Source organism: Priapulus caudatus, unplaced genomic scaffold (genome assembly GCF_000485595.1).
Source record: "Priapulus caudatus unplaced genomic scaffold, Priapulus_caudatus-5.0.1 Scaffold258, whole genome shotgun sequence".
Classification (NCBI taxonomy): domain Eukaryota; kingdom Metazoa; phylum Priapulida; class Priapulimorpha; order Priapulimorphida; family Priapulidae; genus Priapulus; species Priapulus caudatus.
The window spans coordinates 168,897-171,568 of NW_014577319.1; the positions used below are offsets into that span (position 1 = coordinate 168,897).

The window sequence follows — 2,672 nt, forward strand, 5'->3', positions numbered from 1 at the left end:
TGCCAGGCAAGCCTGCACTCGTGCGCTTCACTGACATTGCGATGACTTCTCTCAACCTGTCGTGGTCATCGCCGCGTAAGCCGAATGGTGTCATCACGGGCTACAAGGTCATATACAGGACGGCGAACTCTGATGAAGGTACTGCACATCATAAACGTCAGCATAACGACATTTCTGTGGCTTCTGCTTAAGTTATATATATCTATATATATGGTTCTAGGACAAATACCCCCGGACAATCCCCCCCCCGCCCCGGATAATTACCCCTCGACATTACCCCCCATGCATTCACCCCGGTACAATTACCCGCGGACAATCAGCCCCAGGCAATTACCCCCAGCCGGACGATTTAACCTCCTGTTAAACCCCGCCCGGCGACAGTTACCCTCGGACATTTCCACCCAACCGACAATTACCGCCACCGGCACATCTTACTCCCTGACCGACAATAATCCGCCCTGCGACAATACTTTAAACCCACCCTTGCTGCCCGCCCCGGACAATTACCCGCCCCGAGTCCCTCCGGACATTTACCCCCAACCCGACATTTACGCGCCCCCGTGGCGCGATGCCAACATTTACACTGGCCCGGAAATTACTCCTTGGTGTTTATTATTCATGTTGAACAGTGAACAGGGAGGAGGTCGAGGAGGAGGGAAGAGGTGGTGGAGAGGAGGGGAGAGAAGGTGCGGAAAGGTGTGAGGAGGAGGAGCGAGAATGGTGAGAGAGGAAGGAAGAAGGAGTAGGAAGGTGGGCGGGAGGAGGAGGAGCAGGAGTGGAAGAGGAGGGTGAGAGGTGGTGGAGGAGGGGAGTGGATGAGGGAGGAGTGGATGAGGTAAAGAGGGTGCCTCTAACTCCTCCTCTCCTCGCTCCATCACATTCTCCCCTCTCTTCCTCCTCCTCAACAACCACCTGCACCTCTCTACCTCCTCTCCCCCTCTTATTCCTCCTCCGCCACTAACCTTCTCCGTTTCCTCATAACTCCTTCTCTAAATGTCCGCGGGGTAAATGTCCGGGTAAATGTCCAGGGGTATTGTTCGGGGGAGGGGGTATTGCGCTAGGGGGTAAGTTGTCTGGGGGTGAATGCATGGGTAAATGTCCGGGTTAATTGTTCCCGGGTAAATGTCCGGGGGTAATTGTCGCGGTTGTGAAATGTTGGTGGTGATTGTCCGGGGGGTAGAATGCCCGGGTGTGAAATGTCCGGGGGTAATTGTCCGGGGTGATTGTCTGGGGGTGAATGGCAATGGGGTAAATGTCCGGGGGTAATTGCGCGGGGGGGGTATTTGTGCTGATACCATATATATATATATACATGTGTGTGTGATGTAAATTTTAAAGTATTGATATGTCGTTTGTTTGAGTTAGCACTATACGTGGTGGAAGTAGAAGTAAAACATGCTGTGAATATGGGTCTAATGTTGGCGTAATATGATTCCAGGGATCAAGATCGAAAGAGATATGACTGCAGATAGCTATTGGTGGCATGTGCAGGGCCTGCGGGAGAGGGTCAGCTATACTTTCCAGGTTGCAGCCAAGACCAGCAAGGGCCTTGGACTAGATCAGGTGTCCAACATTACCACGGGTCCTCAACCTGGTAAGATACCTCCGCTCGACCTCAAACCCGTACCTCATTGCTCATCAAGAAAATCCTGTGTGAATGCATGATTCTGTTACTATCTGTATACCTGAATTGTAGTTTGTTGTGTATTATCATAAAGATCGGAATGTACGGAATAATCTTAGTATAGCACATCCCCTGTAGACCAATTTGAAACTGAATAATCATGTATGAGATTAATTGTCTGTAAACATGTAAATCATTGTTTATTCTGATATAGAATTAATAATAAAATGTATAAAATACCAATACGTATTACGAATATGAAATTAATAATAATGATTCTAAGAAATCATGGTTGGTATATAGTATATTATCGCCAGAGTTGTGGACCCTGTTCAACGTGCGTGCTCGTGTATTAACGCAGGCTCACCAGGTTCACCGAGTCAACCGGACGTGAGTGAGAGTGAGTCCTCTGTCACACTCTCGTGGAACGAGGGCCCAGAAGGAACGTCGTCAGTCACGCATTACACCATCGACAAATACAAGAAAGACGACGAAGGTACCCACGACCCGCAAACATTTTGATTGATCCCGAAGTCCATATTGCTTACGCTACCCACCTTCTTTTTCACAAGTGTACAAAAGGAATGTATAATTGGTGCATATGTTTTTTTCACTCAATGGGGCGAAAATTTCCTTGACATAAAAAAAAAATCGATACAGTCATCTTCTGCACACGCACGCACCCCCACGTTTCCATGGTTACAGCTTGAGTGCCGATGATGAGCTTTCCTGTAGTGCATCTCTCTGCTTCTCTGCGTAGAGCACGATGGCTGGGACTACCACGCGAGGACCACGGGCTCGGAAACACAGTTTATCATCAGCTACCTGAACCTGGAAACGAGCAGTGACTACCGGTTCCGCGTGACGGCGGTCAACAAGCAGGGCGTCAGTGAGCCGAGCGAGCCCACACAGTGGATTACCACCCCCAGTACGTCCCCTCTCTACCCCCTACTCACCCCTGTGAGTGAGCCCACACAGTGGATCACCACCCCCGGTACGTCCCCTCCCTACCCCCTACTCACCCCCGCGGCAGAGCGTCACCAAGGGG

General features: G+C 50.2%; 1 protein-coding gene across 2 annotated transcripts in view; it reads left to right on the forward strand.

The window, feature by feature from the left end:
* LOC106808179 (protein sidekick-2-like) overlaps nt 1-2,672 on the forward strand; it is a gene marked incomplete at its 5' end in the record, with an annotated part of 7,885 nt that continues 5,213 nt past the window's right edge. For both annotated transcript variants that reach the window (XM_014810772.1, XM_014810774.1), the window contains 4 exon segments: nt 1-138; nt 1,439-1,594; nt 1,986-2,120; nt 2,385-2,552. In XM_014810772.1, coding sequence (XP_014666258.1) covers nt 1-138; nt 1,439-1,594; nt 1,986-2,120; nt 2,385-2,552 — 597 coding nt within the window.